The 21,839-nt window shown below is 42.8% G+C and overlaps 1 protein-coding gene and 1 pseudogene across 5 annotated transcripts in view; one reads left to right on the top strand and one right to left on the bottom strand.

Annotated features, from left to right (window-relative positions):
* Nucleotides 1-21,839, top strand: part of LOC136657068 (zinc finger protein 420-like) — a 657,687-nt pseudogene that overhangs the window by 13,315 nt on the left and 622,533 nt on the right.
* Nucleotides 1-21,839, bottom strand: part of LOC136657253 (ankyrin repeat domain-containing protein 26-like) — a 41,715-nt gene that overhangs the window by 4,349 nt on the left and 15,527 nt on the right. For all 5 annotated transcript variants that reach the window (XR_010794749.1, XM_066633980.1, XM_066633981.1 and 2 more), the window contains 13 exons: nt 19,777-19,960; nt 16,673-16,816; nt 13,859-14,815; nt 12,235-12,387; nt 10,358-10,533; nt 10,077-10,170; nt 9,635-9,712; nt 8,725-8,859; nt 8,016-8,128; nt 7,349-7,490; nt 5,712-6,002; nt 4,872-5,107; nt 3,287-3,533 (listed from right to left, as the gene is read on the bottom strand). Coding sequence is in view for 4 of the 5 variants with exons in the window: in XM_066633980.1 (XP_066490077.1) it covers nt 3,287-3,533; nt 4,872-5,107; nt 5,712-6,002; nt 7,349-7,490; nt 8,016-8,128; nt 8,725-8,859; nt 9,635-9,712; nt 10,077-10,170; nt 10,358-10,533; nt 12,235-12,387; nt 13,859-14,815; nt 16,673-16,816; nt 19,777-19,960 (2,950 nt within the window). In the remaining variant the exon portion in view is untranslated. The remainder of the gene's footprint in view (nt 1-3,286; nt 3,534-4,871; nt 5,108-5,711; nt 6,003-7,348; nt 7,491-8,015; nt 8,129-8,724; nt 8,860-9,634; nt 9,713-10,076; nt 10,171-10,357; nt 10,534-12,234; nt 12,388-13,858; nt 14,816-16,672; nt 16,817-19,776; nt 19,961-21,839) is intronic.

Here is a 21,839-nt window from a genome sequence, read left to right as displayed (position 1 = left end):
GTATAGACTTCAGTAGATTAGAGTCTGCTAGGTCAAGATGGGGGGGGGGGTAGAAAAACCGCAAAGTTTTGAGAGTTGTAAGATATCAATCATTAACCTACTGGAAGCAACAAGATAGCCTTGATGTACACAAATTCAGTATTTTGCAAGGTATGAACTTCTGTAATTTCGTGAGTTTATAGGTCACTGTCTTCATTTTTAGTTGTCTTGAAAAATGGTGTTAAACAGTTAAAATTTAAAGCTATTAATTGATAAGTTGAAATAGCTAGAAATAGAAATTCTATTGCTTAGAAAAGCAAAATATGGGACTAGCTAAGCAGAAGCAGACCTCTTATTTAGGCTAGACAGGCACTGAAGGGAGCTTCACGTGTTACAGAAGAAGCAAGTACACAATAGCATTTACCATGTACTAACTTCTAACCCATAATTTGCAAAGTGACTGTTTTTCTTTTTAAATTTTACAGTGTGAGTACACTATAGAAAGATATATGAAGAAGTTCAGCTCCCAGTTTTATCCTGTACTAGTAGTAAAAATAATTGTCTGAGTTTGTAATATGACGCTGTTCATAGACAAGATGTCAAGTACATAGGTACAAACAAAGTTAACAAGTTAAAGAAATTTTAACAAAGCAGGTGTTCATTTCTGGTGTAGTAACTGATTTTATCTAACATTTTGCTCATCACAACTCCTCATGGCTGGAGCAAAAAACAATGGCAATGAATAGCAGTTATGACAAGATGGAGAATCTCAACCAAGAGATGTCTATGATTTGTAATCTCTTTGGTCAACAGGAGAGGGAACCGGCGAGAGGGGAAACACCAGAAGAGTTTATTGTATGCTCGTTCCGTGAGACACAAAAGAATCCTTCAGTAGGAGCTGTTGAAGAAACACTGAATGCTCATGATCGTCTAATCTGTGAATATATTATTGGTTGTTAGATGCAAGTTTCCAAAGTTCTCTTATTCACTTGTTAAATTGATTGCATACAACTTTATTTTTATAATGCCTGTTCCTGAAAGAACAGTCACTGACATGTCTACAGCAGCTCTTGATCTATGGCATCCATATGTATTACATCAGGCACTAGTAGCTGGAGTAAGAGAGATAAAATACATGCATACATACATGTGTAAGAGAGGAAGTTTTCTTAAAATACTTCTGAGTGCTTATGAGTTTTCTGAAGATCTTATTTTCTGCTTCTCATCTTTTAGAACTTAATTTCCTTTTTCTCCTGCCTTCTTTTCAACCAAGCCTTCAAGAAGCACCTCATACTAGAGCAGGGGTGCCCAAACCCTGGTCTGGGGGCCACTTGCGGCCCTCAGGGGCTTCCAATCTGGCCCGCGGGGAGTCCCCAGTTGCCAATGAGCCTCTGGCCCTCCAGAGACTTGCTGGAGCCTGCACTGGCCCAACGCAACTGCTCTTAGCGTGAGGACGACTGTTCAACCTCTCACCTGAGCTGTGGGACGAGGTCTCCCTCCACTACTTGCTGTTTCACATCTGTGATGCAGCAGTGGCAGCGAAGGAAAGGCTGACCTTGCTTTGTGCAAGGCCTTTTATGAGCCTTGAGCTACTGCAAGACCTTCATTCATTCATATAAGTTCCATCTCTAATAAATTCATTTATGTATATTTATTCAAATTTTAATGTAAATTAATTCTTTTTTTTCCTGGCCCCCGACACAGTGTCAGAGAGATGATGTGGCCCTCCTGCCAAAATGTTTGGACACCCCTGTACTAGAGCACTGGTTCCCAACCTTGTGCTGGGACGCTACCCCACCTTAAAACGGTAGCAACTAACAGCAGTGCTAGTGTTAGTAACAACAGTGTTAGTATGGCACTTCTGGGTTTTGCTGCCACCTCCATGCAAAGGTAAGTAAAAAAAACCCTTTTTTACTTACTTGTGTTTGGTGATGGTGGCACCAGCAAAACCTGAAAGTGCCATAGTAACAGCACTACGGGTTCCTGATTGGGACATTACCCTCCTTAAGGGGGAAGTGCTATCCCCTGTAAAACGCGAACACCTGCCTGGAGATCGCAGCCCCCAGGATGAGAACCATGGTACTAGAGCCTTAAATGCTCTGTAAGAGCCTTGGCTCCCAATCTCTGCTCCGCATGGGTCTCAGAAGCAGCATACAGCATTTCCACACCTGCCTATATCTGCTTCCAGATCATATTCCAGACATCAGCCTGTCCCAAGATGGATGTTCAAGATACTCACAACCCTCTTCTCTCTAAACAGTACACTAATTCCTACTGAAACATACTTGGGTGTGTGTGTATAGATGGCCTAAAAAGACTTTTAATACTAAATAATAAGTAGTTTCAAACTGAATATGCTTCCCTACAATACTTTATAAAAAAGAACTCTAAACCAATGCTCATGTTTTTAGAATTGTCTTTTCCAATATAAGCAGTAGGCAGACCACAAGTGTGGAACACAGAATTCTCAAATGCTATCTGGACATACACTATTATATTCAGCCTTATTATTAATCAAACAAGTTTCACATGGCACACACCCTTCAAATGAACACTGGGTTGTGTTCACATCAACATAGGTAAAGACCATTATGTAGAGTGGGCTCCATTTAGGGATGCATGCTAGATGATGTGTACCTAAACAAACAGCAAAGAAGTTAGGATGTTATCTTTAGAGAGATGTTGTAAACCTGCTTCTTCCTCATTGCAAGTTTTACCTTACTAAGCAGCATACAGCCTATCAAAACACCCCTGCCAATGTGCACCAAAGGAGAGTGCACTGTATCATAAAAATGTAAGCCCTGCTGGACTAGGCCTAGGTCCCATCAGCTTCCGGTATCTCACAGTGGCCCACCAGATGCCTCAGGGAGCATCCTGCAGGGGAACAGTCCCGAAGATGCCCCTCCAAGCAAGGGAACTTAGGAAGGAGGATCAAGGCCAGGAAGGGGGATAGGATATTGGCAGTGCTGCTGCCCCTGATATCACCCTCTTTCTGTCCTTGATTTGCTTCTCTCCCTGACCTGGTTTCCACCCGAATTCTGCCTCCTCTCTGCCCAATTGTACTCACCCCTCACATCAGCTTCCTGGCACTGGGGCTCCTTGATAGGCTGCTGGCATGCAGCTGTGGTTGCTTGATGCTTGCAGTGGTAGCCTGACTGTGCTGCATGGCATGTTGCCTTTGGTGACTGTCATGCTGCTACAGGGAGAGTTCTGGCAGCACAGTGTGCCCATAGGATTGGGCCCTACGTGTGTTAAGGACTTGAAATGGATATACAAAAAGCAGGGAAGAGCGCGCATGGTGACTCACCTTTGCCAAGTAAGCTTCTACGCTATCTTTTGAGGACAGTGTGGATCTATTTGGGTTGATGTATCCTCCTCCAAAGTTAAGAGTTCTATTTAATGCTAAATTGGTCCCGAGGTTTCCAAGCTGAACTGTTTCCAAGACTGGACTTGCAGAGAAGCTTCCACTTACAAAGCTGTTGGCAAGTAAAGAGCTGCTCCTCTGGCGCTCATGAAGGAGCTTGGCGTTGGCTTCCGCTAATTTCTCATTTGCGCTGTAAAAGGTAGAGTAGCAGGTTTGAAGTAAACTGATAACCTTAAAATAATATATACATTTTAGTATGCATTTAGTGCTGAGAATGTATTTTGGAGTAAAGGAATCAGGTTCATTCTGCACTGTCCACTATGGCACTATGGCCGTGGCTCCCTGGGGAGCCATGGAAACCAGCCAGGGGAGCCACGGAAGCCTCGTGGAAAATATGCCACCCTACACAATGAATAGGATTGTAGCCCTAATGAGGAGCCCTGGCCAATGGCCCAGTAGGTCAAGGGAGCCACCAGTTGAAAAAGTTTGAGAACCACTGCGCTAGGGGATAGTGGGGAACAACACTGATGTTGCACATCCAGGAAGCAGGAAAGGGAGGAGAGAAACAGGGAGACATTCTAGAAAAGGAGAACTTTGTGGGGGGGGGGGAGTGGCAGTTGGAATGCTGGTAAAGAGCGGTTAAGAGGCAGTTGGAAAAAAATGTGGGGAAGAGAGACAGTAGCTCTGAGGAAAAGACTGTTGAGCAGATGCTTGAAAGTCCTGGGTACTTGAAAAGCATTGCCTGAAGACTATCTGGAACACCTCTGAGGAGCAAACCTCTAGCAGAATATACGTTAATATTTACTTTACCATGGTAAGGTTTATAGTAAAAAAGAAATCCTACTGTGTCATCATGGTTTGATGGGGACCAAGCTCTAACCTGACAAGTCCAGTTGCTAAAGAAATTGGCCACAGTAATGTTACCAAGTTAGAAAAGGGGGGGGGGGTTCAGCACCCTTTTGTATGACAGTCTAGATCCATAATGGATTGTGGTATCAGTTTCTGGCAGGCTGGCTTCTACTGAGGGCTCCATAAGCCTGAAACAGGAGCTCAAAGAGCTTCCTGGCGTTTGCATGGGGTGGGGAGGGAGGATAAGCTTCAGGAGGGAAAACTACCCATCCCCCCCAAAAAAAAACTCTCCCTGCAGAGCTACACAAGGCTAATGTGCTGTACATCAGAACTGGCAATCAATTCTGAATTTGAGAGCTTTATAGCTGTATAGCTGAGATCAAGAGAATGGGAAAAGAAAAAGGGGTCTTCTTTATTTTTCATCAGCCTTCCTGAAACTTCTTCATACAGGAAATAGAACTGAGGAAACAGAATTATTGCAATGGCTATCATGTCATAACTTTTGTCCTAAAGTGCTGAGGAGAGATTTCAAAAGAAGTTTCCTTGACCTAATGCATCACACTACAGAGCCAAAAGTTTTGTATTTCTTTTCATGCTGGAAACTGATCTAAAAGTGATGTATAAAAAATAAATACAGAGGAAGGGCAAGGAAGAGATGTTCCCAAGACCCCTGACTTACCGATCTAATTTACTTTCCAAAGACTTCCTCCTCTTTAGTTCTTCTGCGTACAATCCTTTATACCTTTCTAGCTCCATGTATGTAGACTCTTTTTGAAAAACGTTGTCCTGCTGATTGCTTTTCAGCCTGGCCAGCTCTGTTTCTAGATCTCTAATTCTGTGCTCCAGCTGATTTCTCAAGGAAGTATTATTAGTAGCTCTTAACTGTTCCAAGGTTTCTTGTGAAACTGCCTGTTGCTAAAACATGCAATGACATAAAATTATTTTAGAAAAAAAAACTCTCTCTACCTTAACCCAAATATTAAGAAAAACACTAATGTCCAATCCTGTCCTGGGCCAGTGTGAAAGATGCAAGGCTGCTGGCACGCTGGCCATGGCATCCCATGTGCCAGCCACGGACCAGAAAAGTTGAAAAAGATAAAAAAAAGAAATACCATTCTTTCCTGGCCATAGCCCCAGTGGGATTCCTCAGATCTACACCAGCCCTTTTGATGGCATAGCTTAGGGAAGTCTGCTGAAGCTATGTCCAGCCAGGGATGGGGTCTCAGGATGCAGTGGGTGCCATCACAGCTGCGATCTGCCCACACCATGGGCCCTTACCCTCCATTGGCCGATCTGGGCCATACTGCCAGCTGTGCACAGCTTTCTAGGTGATGTGCAGGCAGCAGACTGGCAGATGGCCTGCCATGATGCTGGGGCCCTTGGCATGCTGCCAGCACTACCCGCCCGTAGGATTGGTCTGTAAGTAGTAGTTTGTGTTCACTGAGATTCAATGATCTGTTGAATACATATAGCAGATTGTCTCTACTATGAAGTTGCAATAAATAATTTGTAAGTATACCTGCAAAAATAAATTGACTTCTTCCAGTTTTTGTCTTATTTCTTGTCTAGCTCTTTCTTCAATGTCTCGCTTGTATTGTTCTAACTGGTTGTGATCCGTCAAATTACTGTGTACGTGATGTCTGAGGTCAGCTACTTCTTCTTCCAGCTGCAGTTTGCTTTTCTCCAGTTTTTCATGATTCCTATGGAGTAGCTTCATGGAAGATAACTGTTCTCGTAGATCACAGTTTGCAGATTCCAACTGTGTACGTCTTGTTGACTCAGTGTCCAGTTGGCGAGATAGTTCATCTACCTGAATAAACCAGAAAACTAAATACCGGAATCAACTAAAGCCAAATAAAAATTAAGTATCTGCCTGGAGAGTTCTCTTTTTTTAAAGACAATGCAAGTCCACATACTAGATGCCCTGGTGAGAAGTGCAATGTTTCTCTGTGAAGACCCTTGAAGCATGTGCTGCATTGGCAATTTACAAATACCTTTCCTGCCAGATCTGTCTTTACCAGAATGTGACAGAACTGGACTCGCTCTTGGAAGGACAGAGGAGCCAGCCTTATTGCTCTGAGGTCCAAACAGTTGATGCTTCTCTTTAACCCCTCCTGGGACCAAATACTTTGTCTCAGCATCCCATGGGGGCTGCCTAGCCCATGAGGCTGGCATCAGTGGTGATCCCGAGTCCGCCTTGCATCGTGAGGCTCATGCTCTGTGCTAAACAACCCTTGTCCATCCACCATTGAATCTGTGCCTTGGTCTCTGCAGAGTTTCAGATGAGCCTGTCTGGCACCTGCTTATTCTGCCCTTACAAGGAAGAAGCACTCCCTGAAGATGGCTGGTATGAAACTGTACTCAGGTCACTACATCCTGACGGAAAATCATGATGCCCAACAGCCAAGCCCGAATCATGAGTTCTACCAGACCTGCCTGATCAGGTGAGCGAGCTTCACTTGCCATTCCTGATAGGAACACTTGTAAGAGGCAAGTATCTGGTTTCGCTCCAGATGTCCCAGTATGTGCACAGGTTTAACTCTTCTAGTGGGCTACAAAGCCATTGATCTGCAAGCATTCTACTGTCCGCTGGGCATCCGGGTACCCTGTTCCTAGGACCTCAACCATATTTGTATGTTGTCCAGGCAGGGATACAGCAACAGCCTTTGAATCCTCAGTTGTGCTACTAAGGCCACTATGACCTTGGGGGCTACTGTGAGGCGAAAAAATAGGCCTGGTAAGGAAAATTTTGGGAGCTGTATACAAGTCTAAGAAACCAGCCCTGAGCTGGCCAGATAGGAATGTTAAGTTATGCTTCTGTCAAATAGAGGACGACCAAGAAGTCCCCCTACTGCAAGGCAGCCACAATGGATCGTCATGTTTACATCTTCAAGTGCCTCTCCTCCCTTTCAGTACCTCTACTCTATCGCTGTGAATAAGTGATTAGAAAATATTGAATTACTTTATTTTGATTCCCTTTCCTTATTATTGTTAATTATCCTCACAATAAGGTCTGCTACATTATGTCTTTTGCCCTCACCTTCCACTTCCTTCCCTTCTGAACCACTCAATTGTGTCATTGGTCACAACACAAGATTCTAGCACACAAACTACTTTCCCCCCATGTGTACATATTATATGTGATTAAAAGCATACCTTTGTTCTTAGTTTTCCCACTTCAGTTTCTATTTCAGAATATCTGTTTTTTATTTCTCTTTTAAGGCTAATTGGAGATGAACTGTTTCCACTCTCACTTTCTTTTAGCTTCTTTTTAGTGGTTTTCAGAAGCTTCTTAATTCTGAAATGAAAATAGTATAGAAAACAAACAAAACATTGGTTTTAAAAACTGGAACACACTTGGCATCAATTTCTTTAAATCTGCTGCAAATAATTTTTAATTCCAGCCACTGCAAAGACATTTCCTATGGCAGAACATGCAGGTATTGTTGCTGTGAAAAAATGGATAATACAGAAGTCGGAGAGCATTCATTTCAGAGCATGTTCACTAAAGTCAAACAAATCATTGAACGTTTAAGGAAGCTTCCTATTAATATTCTATCTGTGCTCCTCTAGTGTGCAGGCTGCCTGCCTGCCTGTCAACTACAAGCGTCCTGTAAAAGCAAGACACATTCATTCTTGGAGCTACTGGTAAGAATAAAAATGAAGGTAATGGGCATGGGGCAGAGAATAAGGACGAAAATAAGTGAAACCATGGCTACCGGATCCGTGGATACAGGAAATACACGCACATCTGTATTTCCAATAAGAAGCCTATAAACCAGCACATTGCTTTATTATTTCTGAACAATAAATAAGTACTTACCCACTACATTCTTTTTGTAATTCACCATTTCTTTTCATTTCTTGATCTAGCCGCATTTCCACTGATCGTTTTAACTCTATTAACTTCTTCACTTTCTTCCTTTCATACTCAAGCTTTTAAAAAAAATGCAATTTTAAAAAACACAAATCCATAAAAACACACACTTCTTAAGTCATTATTTAAGCATTATAAAACACCAAGTTATATAAAAAGGGGAAGAGGGGAGAGATATGGCTGTTCATCCAGTTTTGTTCATTGCAGAGTTTTGTTGCACACAGGTGCCAGTGTGAGTAAAAATTTGTATCCTGATCAGTTATGGGAGATCCGGCATGAAAGACTCTTATGCAAATATGAGTGTTATTTTTGAATGATCTTTTGTGCTCCTATGAAGTCACATTAAAGTAGAATAAAAACCTATATCCATTCCCTATAGGTTTCCTTTCCTTTTAAAAATTTTATCATCCTAGAACAGGATTTCTGAAGTCTAAAATTACAGACTTGTTTTTAAAAAGTGGACATTTACATTCAGATCTGTATAATTTTCCAAGACTGATACCTATGAACTGTGGTTTCTTAGAATGGATGAATCATATCTGGGGTTATTTTAGGATGTCAAATTCTTAATTTGAGCAGGAAGGAAACAACAAATAACCACAGTGCTAATCAGAGCTTACCAATGTTTAATCATCCATATGTACACTGGACCTACCTGAGACGTCAGCTCCACCTTTTCCCTATCTAGTTCAGTTAGGCGAACTCCAAGTTTTGATCTTGACTTCAGTTCTTCTTCCCACATATTATGAGTATCTTGTGTAGTTACTGAAAGCATATTTTGCTTTTGGACCTAGAAGAAATCGTATTGCCTTTGGATGATAAAATGCAACTGAAGGTCCTATGAAACAGCTATAACGAAGGACAGTCACAATCAGAATGATCATGGATCCATCTGTGAAATCATGGTTTGCCAATCTGGTTGCCCCCACAGGTTAGCTTTCTACACCTGTTCCTTCTCCTCTTTCACCCATATATTTTGTTGCAATGTAACTAGCTAGGATTTGTTGCAATCAAAGACCAATTCATGCCTGCAAAATGCAGTGGGCTGGAGTTTTGTGAGCTCATTAGCGCTGGGGTGAAATATGTCTGCATGCTTTTGATGTCCTCTGATCACACATTCATCTATCTAGAGCTGTGGTTCTCACACATTTAGCACTGGGAGCCACTTTTTGGAATGAGAATCAGTTAGGACCTACCAGAAGTGATGTTATGACTGGAAGTGATATCATCACGCAGGAAAATTTTTAACAATCCTACCCACACTTACCCAGGAGTAAGTCCCATTTACTATCATTGTTAAAAGAATATACATAGTAGCTTGTTAAAAGTACAGGTCTGCAACATTTCCCCAAATGCAGTTACATACCATGATAGTATCAAGTCTAATACACTAAAAATAAAATACTGAAATGAATGGGGGCCCACCTAAAATTGGTTTGCAACCCACCTAGTGGGTCCCGACCTACAGTTTGAGAAACACCAGTCTAGAGAAACCAGCATTTAAAAAGGTTAAATTCAACTCTGATACTGAATTACTGAGACCTAATATAGGAGGCTCAAAATACCTGGTGACTTAGCTGCTCTTCTAAATTGATTTTTGCTGTCTGTAGACCTGTTATCAGTTCTTCAAGACGACTGTGAACCTATATACAAAACATTTAAAATTGACAGTTGTACAAATTGTAACTTCCTTCATAATTTATGAAGGCAAATTTCTAAACTGGATATTATTGATGAACATTAATGAATATGAACATTATCATTCAATAAATCCAGTTAGAAAGATGCCCGAAGATAAATTAAACAATTCCGTACCTCTACAGAGCCTAAGAAGTTCTAAAAAATGTTTAGGCTATAGTAAAAACAATTTAAATATTTCCAAGACAATCCTCTGCTTCAAAATCCTTTCCAGGTGTTCACATTAAAACCCTATATTGAAAGATATCCTATAGGAATCAAATAGAAAGAGCAATCTTCTTCCTGGACAATATATCATGCTTGACTTACAAAGGCGCTATTCTGCAAATCTTTCTGAAGTATCTCGATTCTACCAGTTTGCTGTTTTGTTGTAGCTTCCAACCTGGCATTTTCTATTTCAAGTCTTAAAAGGAAAAAAAAGAAACTAATTTGTAAATGCATACCAAAGTCGGAAAACATGCTTCATCTACGTATGTGTGTGCATGCACAAGTTTCCATAACACATACTATAAACTGAAAATAACTGATTCATACAGATTTATTCCCCATCACATTCTTAAGTGTTTAAATATGGTGGCAATTTTTCTTACCTTTGCATATGTTCTTCCAACTGTTTTACAGTATTATTTGTTCCCGTTGAGGCTGCTAGAAGATCTTGCAATTTCTGTGATGCCACACTTGTTTCATGTTCTTTAGCATCTAAAGCATGTCTTAAATCATAAGTACGCCTTTCAGACTGACTATATTGTTCTTCCAAATCTTGCAGCTGTAAAAACAAAGCAGCAAAAGTAAAACATAACCAGCTTAAAGAGCTGAGCAAGGAACCAAGTACAAGGAATAGGTACTTGATTTTTTTTTTTCCGTTCACCATAGTGATAAGAAGGTGGTTATGGTAAGACTGACAGCCCAATTCTACCAAAACCACCCCCTGCCAATGCAACAATGCCACTGCTGAATTTGCTGCATCCTGTTTGAGGAGGGGTAGACCCAGAGATCGCCTCTGTGTAAGATTTTGGTTTCTTGCCCACGGCTAAGCTCTCACTGTCCCACTGGGTCTAGGTCAGTGGTTTAGCTGACACAAGTCCAAGGAAGGCACATAGGAAGCCAAAATTAAGCCAAGAAAGGGGATAGGATATTGTGGAGCTGCTTCTGCTGATACAACCCCTTCCTGGCCTGGTCTACCCTCTTATGCCCATCCCTGCCTTCCTCCCACCCCTGCACTAACTTACCGGCACTGGGGTCATGGATAGGCCGCTGCGGCAGCAGTTCAGCTGCGGAAAATGGTGTGTTGCCACACAGCCATAAAGGACTATGTACTGCTGGAATGCCAATTCTAGCAGCACAAGGTCACCACAGAATTGGGGCCAAAGTTACTTTCAGGCTGCAATCTTATATACATTTACTTGTGAAAAAGCCCTATTGAACACTGTTGGATGCAAACATACATAGGACATGGTTCTATGGTTCTATGCTCTATGGACATGGTTCTATGGACATGGTTCTATGGTTCACAGGACATGGTTCTACACTGTTCTATGCAAACATACATAGGACATGGTTGCATCAAGGTAATTTACTGTTCTCCAGTGGTTAAATTAGCTTTCGAATACCTCTATGTAAAGAATGCCAGATGATATCAAAATCAGTCTTCCTGTTATTATGGTGTTTTCCTTTAGAATTCTCTCCCTGTCTCTTGTTAGGCCTGGTGTCAGAAGTTGGGCCTGTTAGGCCCCAAAGACTTGGTGGACCTCAACAGTCCAAAAGAGTTAGTTGGCCTCAAGAGAGGGGGGAAAAATGAAATTCCTCTTGTGGGTAAGCAACTCAAGTTCCCACATAGCCGAGAAAGCGAGATAAAGAGTAAAATAATGGGGCACATCCTGCAAAATGCGCACATTCCACACAAAACTTACAAAAACTGCTTAGGCGATAAGATGGCTGGGAAGAAGGTTCATGAGCTTCCTACGTGACCAGCTCATGAGAAGAGCATGATAGAAAAGTACTGAGCCAAGAGTACTGTTTTAGATAAAGGGGTGGTACCTTGTGACTTTGAGTATTAGGTAGTGCTGCTTTCTGTGAACAGTATAATAGGTTTCCTGCTCCAAGATGTCAGAGCTTCTGTTTGATTTGAGATTTTTGTCTCTGGGGAGTCACACAAGGCCTCAAAAAACTTGTGCTTTTTCCTTTCCATCTTAGTGTTTGTCACTGACTCTGCATCACTCCGGAAAACTAACCCACTTTGAGGCCTGACCTAGGCATACCTAAACAGCAGCAGGCAACACTCTCAACCTGTACTGGTGAATTATGGATTACAGATTCTATAGGGTTATATAAATTTCCATTTAAATTGATCCCAACTTCATATATACATGATACGATGCTGCCACAGAATGGGTGGTATTTTTCAAAAAAATGTAAATCAAGTGGCAGACTAAAAATATGCTAGTTAAGATTTAATAAACAATCATACCTTGCACTTTAACCTGTCTACTTCCTTTTGAAGCTGCTGTTTATCCTCTTCCAGGTCATTCCGGTAACGTGATGTAACCTCAAGTGAAGCTTCTGACATGGACTGCTTTTTGAGAGAATCTGCAAGTTCCTGCTGCAGTTGTCTTAACGCACCCTGATGGAAACATTTTCATGAAAATAGAGTCTGGACAATTAGAATAAAACTTCTAGATTATATTTATTTAAATTAAATACATTTCTACTGAGTTATAAATTGTAGTGGGTATCAGGCTTCCTTCCTGACCGATGTAATTTGAAAAGTTCATGGCACTTGCTATTTGCTGAATGACAGCAAGCCTGACACCATTTGCTCAGACTTAAATCACAGATCTAACAAATTACTTCTCAAACGTGCTTCACTTTAGGTCCACAATTCATCTGATCTTCAATTGGTTCTTCTCTGCAGTATATGCTGCGATATTAAGTGGCAGAACCCTAAACTTTTAACATCTGAGGATAAGGTGCATGTGAATGCTCATTTAGGCCAGTGCATCTGCAATGCGAAAGGGATACTGAAATCCCCCTTTTCCACTTGGTAATGTTACCGTATCCAGTTCCTTTAGCAACTGAACTTGGCAGGTTAGCGCCTGGTCCCCATCACACAACACTAACACAACAGCATTTCTTTTAAAAATTTTTACTATAAACTTGAGAATAGTGAGGTCAGGATTAACATGTTCTCTACAGAGCTTTTGATTCTTGTTGGACTTTCCAGATGGTCTTCAGTGGATGCTTCTCATGTACCTCTGCCCTTCCTAACCGTCTGCTCAGCAGCTTTTCCTCAGAGCCACTGTCTCTCTCCCCCCCACCCCCATTCTTTTCCAACTGCCTCTTTTAACCAACCTTCCCAAACATTCCAACTGCTTTTCCACCACATAAAGTTTTCCTTTCCCAGAATTTCTCCGTTCCTCTTATTCTTGTCTTGTTTCCCAGGTGTGCAACCTCATTGCTGTTCCCCACTGTCCCCTGGAGCCATAGTGGACAATGCAGAACAAACCTAATTCTGCCACCCCAAAATACACTCTCTTGACAGTGTATCTTGATAGGGCTAACCCTGTTCATCAAACCATAATAATAATACTACAAGTATTTATATACCGGCTTTCTTGTCACTGGATTTCTCCTCTGACTTTAATCCCAGGTTTTTCTAAACACCATGTAGGGATTTTTACAATTATGAGTTCTAATCTTTCATAGGATGCCTTCATTCCAGGTAGAATTCTTCTCAGTCTGGTATCTTTCTGTCTGCATACACCTCCCATGCTTTTATCTGATGGCACTCCTTCACTCTCACTGAAGGAGGTCATCCTCCGCTCCTCTCTCCAGCTGGGATGACTCATCACATCAACAACTCTTGGATATTTCCGGCAGTCTCGAACTGTATTCCCAGATGTTCTTTTGGCATCATAGGTGGCAGTTCTACCACTAAGCCAGACCTCCTGTCTTCCTGACCTCTCTACAACCTTAGAGAATAACAGCTTTAGGTTCCATGAAGCTTTGTTAAGACACCTGGAGTTTGCCACTACAGATGAGGATTTGATTAGCAGTAATTTATGTTAAAAATTACACTGTTGCAATACACTTACCTCTCTTTCTACTTTTTCTGTTTCATATTGAAAAACTTGCTCCCTTAAATGATTGCATTTTGTGATCAATTCCTTATTTCTCTCTTCCATCATTTCAACTTGCTTTTCAGCATCAGCTCTCAGTTTACTAAACATATCATTAAATCGATCTTGGACATCGGTCACTACTTTTTCTTTAATAATACCCTTGTTTTGAAAATCTTCAAACTGCTGTCGAAGTAAAAGATTTTCACTTTGGAGCTGTGCCAATCGTTCTTGCAGAGAGTCTTGTTTTACAACGTATTTGTTCATTTGATCTTTATCAGTCTGTCGTGCATTTTCAAGTTCCCTCACTTGACTCTGTGACTGACTCAGGTCTCTTTGAACACCGTCTAACAGTAAATTCTTCTCTCTGAGTGTGTGTGTCATATGATGAAGTTCATTTTCTAGACTATTAGCTTTACTTTCAGCTTTGCTTAACTGTTGAGACATGGCATTGTTAGCTTCTCTTAAATTACACATATCGTGATTCAGTCTGTCTTTTAAGCGAAGCCAGTCATCACGCTCTCGTTGCACAGTTCGTTCAAGGTCGGTTTTTGATATCTGGTTCCGTTCAAGTTCCTGAAGGGCAGAATTCAATCGAGAACGAAATGAATCAAGTTCTACCTCCAATTGTTCTTTGTTTTCTTTAATAAGTTCCAATTTGGAAGTTAGCATGGCAGACTCTGCTTTGGATACATTTATCTGTCCATTGTACTGAAAAACTGTTTGAGTCAAAGCCTCTTCATTCATTTTGAGTTCTTTTTTAAGTTCTTCAGTTTTTTCCTTCAAAGTTTCATTTTCTTCTAAATATTTGACTGCTTCTTCCTGGTGCTGAACCATTAACTGATCATGCTCTAATCTTAATACAGAAAGTTCATCTTGTAGTATTTTATTTTTCTGTAAGAGTTCTTTTTCTTGATCATGACCATCAGACATCTGAATGATACACAAGCAAAGAGTAAAGTTAATAAACTCCCAGAAGCTGACTTTAATTTTCTTTTCCATAATCCCAGAATGAAATTATATTATAGCCAGCAAAACAGATGTCTCAGAATGTATACAGTAGACCTTCTGTACATGCTTTCTTTCCCAGACCTTCCTAACCATCTGCTCCAGATGCAGCACAAAACCAGTTTATCGTTACATGCATAAGCATAAATCTCATGCCCCACACTCTTTCCTTTGTCCCTTGCGTGCCAAGGGAAGTTAAAGGTTTGCTCCGTACCTTTGTGGTATGGAGCAAATTAGTTTTGAGTTTTATCCAGGTATAAGAAACTGTCAGCCCAACTCTATCAAAAGCAGCCACTGATGAAGCCTTGCCACCAGAATGTGCACTGCATCCTGTGGGCTGGGAACATTAGTTCCCTTGCACGGGGTGAGCATCTGCTGCTGAATGGATCTACTCAGACCAGCGCCAGCATATTAGCTGGTGCAAATCAGAGTGGACCAGGGAAGGTGGATCAAGACTGAGAAGGGGAATAGGATAGGATACACTACAAACCGTACTTGTTCCAAACTACAAATGGAAGCTTTAAACCCCAAGACAGGGGTGTCCAAAGTTTTTGGCAGGAGGGCCACATCACCTCTCTGACACTGTGTTGGGGGCCGGGGGGAAAAAAAGAATTAATTTACATTTAAAATTTGAATAAAATTACATAAGTTTACATAAATGAATATATTAAAGATGGACTTATATGAATGAATGAAGGTCTTGCAATAGCTCAAGGCCTATAAAAGGCCTTGCACAAAGCAAGGCTGGCCTTTCCTTTGCTGCTGCTACTGCATCACAGACGTGAAAGAGCAAGCAGTGGAGGGAGCTCTCATCCCACAGCTCACATGAGAGGTTAAACAGTTGCCCTCATGCTAAGAGAAGTTGCGTTGGGCCAGTGCGGGCTTCAACAAATCTCCAGAGGGCCAGAGGCTCATTGGAGACTGGGGACTCCCTAAGGGCCGCACTGAGAGGCCTCGAGGGCCACAAGTGGCCCCCGGGCCGGGGTTTGGGCACCCCTGCCCCAAGATATAAGAAAATGAAGATAAGAAAATTATAGTGACAAGTGCTGCTTTAAATAAACATCTGTTTTTTGAAGTCCCTTAGTTTTCAAAATTGAAACCTGCTGTTAAAGACCACATGCATGTCTGGAACTACTTGCATGGTTCTCTGGAGTGTGGCCAGATGGATTTATATGAATCTGAAAGCCTATCAAGTTCCCAGCACACAGATACTCAACAAGTCATATGAGCATTTTATATTGCTTTATCTTGACCCTTTTTCTAACAGCCTTTTGAAATGTGATTTGTGAATACATTTCTTGCCCCACAAAGTTTGCTTTCTCTACCCTTATTCATATGCAGAGTCTCTGCATGGTGGTCTTGATCTGTACCTGGGCCTCTTTTACATTCTGTGTTAGCCCTACTGTCAGACTGGGACCTTTGCGCATAGAATACAATGCATATATTTTTAAAAAATAATATTAGGTACAATTCATGTGATCCTATCCATTCAAAACAAAACACAAAGTGTATGATGCATATTCTTAAAAACACTCATGTACCTAGGCCTCATGTCAAGGAGGCCTAACTGGGCTACAGTTCCTTGACATACGTACACTAATGTTTAAAGATATACATCTGTCATTCACACCATTCATAAATTTGCTGCAGGAAACACCAGTGTACCCACAGCAAACATGACTGGTGCACAAGTTATAGAGATATTTCATCTTAGTAGACTGTAGGGAAAAAAATCTTTGTATATAAGAAATATCTGTAGTCTTTGATTCACCACATGGATACCTCTGAGCTTTTAGACAATTTTCGTTTTGATTCTTCTAATTCTTTCTGCCTCCAGAAATGGGTATTCAGAATACCCTCTTGCAGAGCTCTGGCATTCTGTTCTTGAGACAGTAATCGCTGTGTTTCATTACGCTCGTCTTCAACCTATAAAAAGCATTTAAAAATACGAAATGGAACAATATTCTATTTTTCATGACAAGATGTGCCACAGCATGTGAGGCTGAGCATATGAGCATTTTACTACAGAATTTTACTTCTATGTCAGGGTCAATTCTGTGAGCCTAATAGGAATCATAAGAACGTAAGAACAAAAGAACAGCCCCACTGGATCAGGCCATAGGCCCATCTAGTCCAGCTTCCTGTATCTCACAGTGGCCCACCAAATGCCCCAGGGAGCACACCAGATAACAAGAGACCTGCATCCTGGTGCCCTCCCTTGCAACTGGCATTCTGACATAACCCATTTCTAAAATCAAGAGGTTGCACATACACATCATGGCTTGTAACCCATAATGGATTTTTCCTCTAGAAACTTGTCCAAGCCCCTTTTAAAGGCACCCAGGCCAGATGCCGTCACCACATCCTGTGGCAAGGAGTTCCACAGACCGACCACATGCTGAGTAAAGAAATATTTTCTTTTGTCTGTCCTAACCCTCCCAACACTCAATTTTAGTGGATAAACCCTAACGGAAACAGATGGGGAAGCCACTTCTCATATAAGAGCTTGATATCAAGCTCGGTATAAGACAAAATACATTATGCTTAATAGTTCAAATATTTACTCTCTTTTTGGGGTAAATACATACTAGGATGAACATATTTCCAGCAGGATATTCATTTCAATCCTTTGTGGCATCTACTTTTATTTTTTAAATGTTCAGGTCTAGGTTTGGGGGGGGGGGGAATAAATCTGACTGGAAAAGAGGTCATCATATAATTACTTTTGTTCCAAAATAAATTGTGAGAGAAAAAGGTGTCAGCGCTTACATCTTAATTTTGTATTTTCCAAATGTCAGGTTACAATCCACCGATAAGTGTTCACAAGTCTTTGCATTTCCCGAGGTGCTTTCCTGAGTCTCATATCTAATGTACTTGATGAGATACTCATCATTTTTAAAGAGCATAACCTCACAGGAGGAACAGAATATGAAATACAAGGAAAAACACTTTCTTGAGAGCTAGCATTTGTAATTGTTTTGACCAAAGGTTTATAGGAACTAGGGCTGCCTAGTGGAGGACCAGAGGACAAAGATCAACTCTAGACTACTCATATATACTTGATATAAGCCAAAAAGTATGCCTTAAAATTGTCCTTGAAAACATGGGACGACTTATACATGGGTCAAAACTGTCGAAGAAAGTTTCTAAGGACGCAATCCTAACCAAGCACCGAAGTTAGGGCAATGCTCCCATGGTAAGGGAGCAAACATTCCCTTACTTTGAGGAGGCCTCTGTGACTGCCACCCAACTGCAGGATGCGGCACATACCCCATTGGTACAGCTATGTCAGTGTGGAAAGTTGGTTAGGACTGAGCCTAAGAGTAGTTGCATGGTGAGGTGGGGAGTGAGTGGGCTGAGAAGGGTTAAAAAAAAAAATCAGAGCCATTTTACTTACTCATAATTTACCAGTTCTAAGGCAGCAACAGAAAGCAAGCAAGCAAGACCCATTTTACCTTGTTTTGATGCAGTACAAAGAAACAGGAAGAGAGGGCACTTTGGGAACTAAAGTCTTTATGAGGGCTGCTGTAATGGAAGTACTGTGCTGTATTCAGCACAATGCCTACAATTCCCATAATGCATCCATCTCTCTTCCTTCCTGTCTGGAGAAAAGCTCAATTTCTGTGCTGCCTCTAAGGGAGGTTAAATGGCTCCTTTTTTGTTTGTTTTTTGTTGCTGCCTCAGAACAATTAAGGATGAGTAGTTTTCAAAGCATGCAAAGAATTTCATATATCTCTAAGTTTCACCCTTGACTTATCGGCGGATCATAGCAAATTCTCTGATTTTTGTCACAACACTTGACCTTCACTTACCCATGAGATAGACTTATACATGAGTATGCATTGGAGGTAGGTCCATTTTTGTCATTCTGTCAACTTCAGGTTTGTACCAGTTTGCATAATCCTTCCAGTTTTCTGAAGGTCTCTCAGGGCAAAATCTCTTTGCAAAAATTCCACCAACCCCATCACCTGCTGTCACCCACACCGCCGCACATACCACAGGGCTGCTGTTCCTCTGCTGGTCAGTGAGGGGGTCCTCCAAGCTGGTGACAGGCCAGCAAGGTTTTTCTAAGATGGCCATATACCATCTCAGGAGAATATACAATTTATGCAAAGATCTTAATAACTTTACATAAACATTTAATGTATTTTCAAACCAGTGGTAATGGGTTATATATTCTACGATATATAATAAGCCGCTTTGAATGCCCACTTGGGAGATAAAGCAGGATATTGTTGGGGACATGCTGTGTTACGCTGTGTGGGGTTATGCTGTCTCTCCTGTTGAAGAAAATGTAGTGCCAGTTCCTAGCGGAATGCTGGCTCCAGGAGAGCTCCAAGAAAGTCCCAGGAAGAAATAACAAAGACAAGGCAGATGTCCACCACCAAGCTGTATTTACAAGATATACAGATGATGCTCTCCGGCAGCAAAACAGCAAGCGTATTTACAGCAATGTTCTCCAATTCTCCGACACAGACTCTCTCACTCTTTCTGACTCCACACAACGACCCACAAAGGAAGGCTGTGCCCGAGGCCTCCCTTATATATTTCTGTGCACCATTCAAATTCAGGATGACCTCATACGATTTCCTCATCCTCTCGTGACTGACTGCATCCCAGGGTGCACCTGTTCCAACTTTATATTGACTTGCAATGTGGCAGCTGAGTCACTGTGACTCAGCACTTTTCTACACACATAATTAGTCATATCAGCGTCACATGGTATACAGAAAATTGCACACAGGTTCCTACACTTTCATAGGCTTACAAACGCAGGCTCAGACATCAAAGACTTGCCCTATTCAGAAAGCAAACTTCAGGTATATTGGGCCAAATAACCCTGACAGATATAATTAAGTAAATAAATAAATAAAATGTAATCTAACCTCCTTCAGGTGGGTTTTCAGTGTTCTCAACTCCATTTCCAGAGTTCTCAGCATTAACTCAAGTTGCTGTTTTTCCTCCACCTGCTGACAGTACTGCTCTTCTTTCTTCCTCAGCTGTTCTTGGTTTTTCTCATACAGTATTTCAGCACTCATTCTCTTTTCTTCCTCTTGCTTCAAAGAGAATCTGGGATTTGATAATTTTAAGAAGATGGAGCTTCTTTTAACTGGCCTGATTAGCAATCCACACAGATTTTTCAACATCTCAACTTTCCTTTATGTGAACAGTCTTCAAAGCTGCATGGCCTTTATAACGTTCTATGAAAAGACTACAGGTGGAGCCTATTCATCCACGTTAGTTCTGTGACTCGTCGCGATTAACAAAAAACATGTTGTGCTAAATTCCATAGAGTTACGCAAATACACTGCAGCCTGACACTTCCGGATGGAAGGAAACTAAGGCAGCTGTTACCAATCCCCTCCCCTCTGCTCCCTACTCAGCTCTCCCAATGCCAGCTGCCTGGCTTCTTTCACATGGGATGCTGATCTTTTAAGAGTTCAGCCCTATGCGTTCCTACTCAGAAGTAAGCCCCATTGTAGTCAATGGGGCTTACTCCCAGGAAAGTGTGGAGAGGATTGTAGGCTAAATCTCATGCTTTGCTTGGTGGGAAGGCTTGCTTGTGTCCGTGATAGCCTGCACTATGGGGGAGGTTGCTTGTGTCGGTGATTGCCTGCACCATGGGGGGGGGGGATTCAGCAAACACTCCTGTCAGGGGCTTGCTGCCTGGTCAGCCCCTGCCTTACCTGGAGGTGCAGGGGGGTGGAGGACAGGCGGGGGAGAGCCACGGGAGGTGGAGGGCAGACCCCACCAGTCGCCCCTGCGGGCTGCCAGGGCTGGTGGGGAGCCGTGGGTGGGAGGAGGAGCAGCCCCCAGAGAGCAGGGGTGCTGGAGGACGGACGGGGGAGAGCCCCAGGCGGAAGTGGGTGTAAACCCCTGGCAACCCCTGCAGATGACCAGGCACTGCAGGGAGCCGGGGGCAGAGGGAAGAGCAACCCCCGCCTGCAGCAACGTGGATGGTGTGGCTCCAGCTATGGCCGCGCCTTGCCTCACCCATAGCCGGCCGCCCGGGAGGTGGGGAAGGGAGCCCCACAGCTGGGTCCGGTGGGGGAGGACGAGCGGGGAAGCACACTGGCCTGCAAGTGGCGCCCCCAGGGAGGGTGCCTCCCCCCGTGGATGCCACCGGGTCTTCTCACCCCATGGGGGCTCAGCCAGGAGCAGGCTGGCGGGGAGACAGGCGGGGATGAGAAGCAGGAGGCAGGCCGGAGCGCAGAGCCGCTCAGCTGGCAAGCAAGCCTCCTGCAGACTCAGACAGCAGGGCAGGGTTGGCTCCAGGACCAGGTGCATGGGTTGACTGGGAAAGAGGGGTGAGCCGGGAACTCCATAAAGGCTGGGGAGGACAATGATGAGGAGGAAGCCTGGCAAGGCTAACAGCCAGGAGGAAGGCTGCATGCCCATGAGACCCAGGCTACCTTAGAAGTCAAAGAGGGGGACCCGGATGGATCTAACCCCCCCCCCTTTTTGGACCTGAGGCCACTCAGCCTCACCCCAGGAACCTGCCACAGGGTGAATCTGAACCCTTTTTGGCCGGAGGACCCTCAACCCCCTCCCCAGGATCTGACAACTCCCTGGGTTTTTTAAAGCAATCCCCTCTGTTGCTACCACACCTGCCCCTGTGTGAGTGTCAGCGAGAGAGAGAGAGAAAGAGAGAGAGAGAGAGAGAGAGAGCTCCACCTTGCTGCACGTGTTCTGGCTACAGAGGTTTTCCGCCCCCCCCCCCTTCCCCTCCTCAGCCTCTTTGCAGGCTCAGGAGCTCCAGGAATGTTACTGTTCCTTGCAAGGTGAACCTCTTCCAGGGCTATTTCCCTGCCTGGGGGAGGCAGAGCCTTTTTGCAGTGTTTTGGGCTGCCTGGAAACAGATCGAGACAACAGCGCAGGGCAAAGGTATGTGTGACCTTCAGTTCCCCCACCCCATTTTCATTGAGACAAATCTGCAGATAAAAAATCC

Source organism: Tiliqua scincoides, chromosome 7, assembly GCF_035046505.1.
Source record: "Tiliqua scincoides isolate rTilSci1 chromosome 7, rTilSci1.hap2, whole genome shotgun sequence".
In the NCBI taxonomy this organism is placed as follows: Eukaryota; Metazoa; Chordata; class Lepidosauria; order Squamata; family Scincidae; genus Tiliqua; species Tiliqua scincoides.
Note: the sequence above shows the minus strand (reverse complement) of the source record. Positions and strands in the feature narration are given on the sequence as shown.